Source organism: Salvelinus fontinalis, chromosome 40 (assembly GCF_029448725.1).
Source record: "Salvelinus fontinalis isolate EN_2023a chromosome 40, ASM2944872v1, whole genome shotgun sequence".
NCBI classification, from domain to species: Eukaryota; Metazoa; Chordata; class Actinopteri; order Salmoniformes; family Salmonidae; genus Salvelinus; species Salvelinus fontinalis.
In genome coordinates this window covers 7657380-7660690 of record NC_074704.1, presented here as the reverse complement: position 1 = coordinate 7660690, position 3311 = coordinate 7657380, and the positions used below count along the sequence as shown (strand labels likewise).

The window sequence follows — 3311 nt, the reverse complement described above, 5'->3', positions numbered from 1 at the left end:
GCCTCTAACGTGCAGGGTTGAACTGGCATAAAAAGCTACCACCCGGTTTAAGGGTGGACAGTTTAAGGGTTATTTTCTTCTCCTCTGTCTTTCCTAATGCTGAGGACATCAGTTTGGAACAGTATGTGGTTACTGTGTTTTGTAGAATGTGTTATAAATAAATCATTACTAAGGTGAATCTTTGGTTATTGTACATCTCCTCATCTCAGTCGTGGCTCTATGAAAGATGTTGCTTTTATAACTAACCAGTCTAAAAAGATTCCCAGCATAAAGATCACCTTTACCACTAAGATCTAAAGTCTACCTGTAGACAATGCCCTATATAGTGCACTACTTTAGACCACAGGCCTATATAGTGCACTACTTTAGACCTTAGCCCTATATAGTGCACTACTTTAGACCACAGGCCTATATCGTGCACTACTTTAGACCATAGCCCTATATCGTGCACTACTTTAGACCACAGGCCTACATAGTGCACTACTTTAGACCACAACCCTATTTAGTGCACTACTTTAGACCACAGCCCTATATCGTGCACTACTTTAGACCACAGCCCTATATAGTGCACTACTTTAGACCATAGACCTATTTAGTGCACTAATTTAGACCACAGCCTTATATAGTGCACTACTTTTCACCACAGCCCTATGGCCCCTGATCAAAGTAGGGCACTATTTAGGAAACACATGCAATTAAGGACACAAACATGATGTGCAGACAGGGACACCCGCTTTGAGGATAACACAGTGCCACCAACGCGGTCGCTACCAAGGACTGTGTGCTCTCCTTCTCCGTGGCCGACTTGAGCAAGACATTTAACCATGTTAACCCTCGCAAGGTTGCCGGGCCAGACGGCATCTCACCTTTTTAGGGACACCTCGCTGATAATTAAGACACATAGGAGTAGCCAATGCAGATACTATTGTTATTATTATAGAAGACATGCATAATAATAAACAAACATACTATTTAAACATAAGGTTATGTAAAGTGAGATTAGATTTAACGTTAAAGTCGTATACAGCCAATCAAATGTCATCACATTTTATTAGTCACATCGTCACATTAACCAACTAGGCAGTTTAAGAAATATAGTTAAGAAAATATTTAATAAAGAAAGTAAACAATAAAAAGTAACACAATAAAATAACAATAAGGAGGCTATATACAGGGGGTACCGCTACCGAGTCAATGCGCGGGGTACAGGTTAGTCCAGGTAATCTGTACATTTAGGTAGGGGTAAAGTGTCTATTCATTGATAATCAACAGCAAGTAGCAGAAGTGTAAAAACAAAGGGGGGGGGGGGGGTATGAATGTAAATACTCCGGGTGGCCACGTGATTATTTGTTCAGACTCGGGGTCGAAGCTGTTATTAAGGAACCTTTTGTACCTAGACTTGGCGCTCTGGTATCGCTTGCCGTGCAGTGGCAGAGAGAGCAGTCTATGATTTGGATGACTTCAACCATTTGTTGGGCCTTCCTCTCCAATCTAAGTAGCATACACGTTGGAAAGTAAAAAAACAAGAAACCACCCTTCTAGATCTATTAAAATACAAGTATAACACTAAAATAGTAGCTAGCATGGTAAATGAGACATACAAAGTAGCTCTGCACACCACGTCATAAAACAGAAGTTGTCTTCTTGTCAATAGTAATGTTCTGATAATAGTTATTTTAGGACCGTAGACTTGCAGATGCACAGTTAGATTAGAGCATGTCGTTTTAAAATAAGAGTCAGGAAAACAAGTCTCAAAACAAGACAACCCTTCCGTTTTTTTCCTCCCCAAAGTAGCAGGGAGAAACGTGGATAAACGTCTAATTCTGCAGTGAGAGTTTGTTGATAAGGGCGGTTTATTAGTCGACACAGTATTAGAGGTTGGGAGGTTTTACAAAATCTCACAGCAACATCTAAAGACGCAGTTAGTTTGGTCACAGACAGACAGATTTACACTTTAAAGTAAAAACAGAAAACTCAAAGCCACAATGTGTTGTAAAGAACAAGTGAACGGGCAAATAATCACAAACCACACGTTATAAACAAATAGAAATAAGTGAAAAAAAGTTGAACACACGAGAAAAAGTAAAGGCAATAAATAAAATCACACGACTAACAGGCTATTACATAGTCTACAAACTAGTCAGTCTGTTCCAAACTGCGTCTAAACTAAATATCCTGTCGTAAATCCTGTTACAACTGTCCGCATCCAGTGTGTTAGAGACGCTAAAGGAAGTCGCCAACACAACAGCAGTCTCTTCAGCGCTTCTCTAGCTCTGGTCCCACACATCTCGCAACCACAAGTTGACTATGTTAGTAGGTCTAGAGGGTAGCGCAGTAACGGCCTGGACCAGAGCTAGCGCTTCTATCACTTGACATAGACCGACCTGTAGGTGGTGTCCACCCGGGGACAGAAGCGCTTGGTGTGGGCTTGAGCCCCGGTGGCCCCGCAGAGAGGGCAGATATACTGCCGCAGGTACGGGCACACCACGTCCCCATCCTGGTCCTTGAGACTGTGTGACCCAAACACAGACTCTGACTCCCCGTTGTGTTTGCAGAAGCTGCAGAACATGCGCTCATGCGATGGCACTTCCTCCGGCGTCTTGGAGCGGGTCGCCTTCTTTCTCTCCCTCTGTCCCCGGGTGCCCACGGAGGGTCTGGACGCTGCTGTAGGGGGCTCGGGACCCTCGCTGCGGCTCGGATGTAAAGGAGCGTCTTTACGCAAGGGGACAATTTTGGAACCCAGGGGTTCCTTTTCGTGCCGTAGAGGTGCTGTCGCCAACGGTGCTATCGGCGACAGCAAGGCTCGCGGCGGGAACTGTTCACATTCCACCATGGTCGAGCATATCCCGGAGTCATGACCCTCAACGGTTGACGGTTCTGATGTGAAGTTCCCTAACTTCATCTCCCGCACTGCATCCGCTAGCTTCAAGTAGTCCCGCCACAGTTGGAAAGTCTTATTTTCGGACTCCATATTCGGCAGATGTTGGAGTTGATAACTAAACGATGCCATGGTTCAATGAATTGAGAACTAAACTGAAGGCAAGTTGGACAACACGCAGGTTTTGACCTGTCCGTGTTTTGGAAAGCAGCCAATCAAATGGTGTTGTGCGGGGCCGTGCCAAGTGACAACAGCCAATCAAATGGTTTCAAACCGACAACTGCTAAATTGGTCATTTTAGAAGATCAACTATTTGGGATACAATTTTACACCTCAACAATATTAAAAACTTCAAATATAACTGTTTAATCAATTCTATGTTCTAAATTGATAGGACTTGTAATTCTTAGTTATAGGAAGCTCCAATTTCAAT

At 43.5% G+C, this 3311-nt stretch overlaps 1 protein-coding gene across 1 annotated transcript; it reads right to left on the bottom strand.

Moving 5' to 3' along the window:
- Positions 1-2365: 2365 nt before the first annotated feature.
- On the bottom strand, positions 2366-3010 carry LOC129840014 (nanos homolog 3-like). The gene has a single exon (XM_055907805.1). The coding sequence runs from the start codon at positions 3008-3010 to the stop codon at positions 2366-2368; it is 645 nt and encodes a 214-aa protein (XP_055763780.1).
- Positions 3011-3311: the final 301 nt, after the last annotated feature.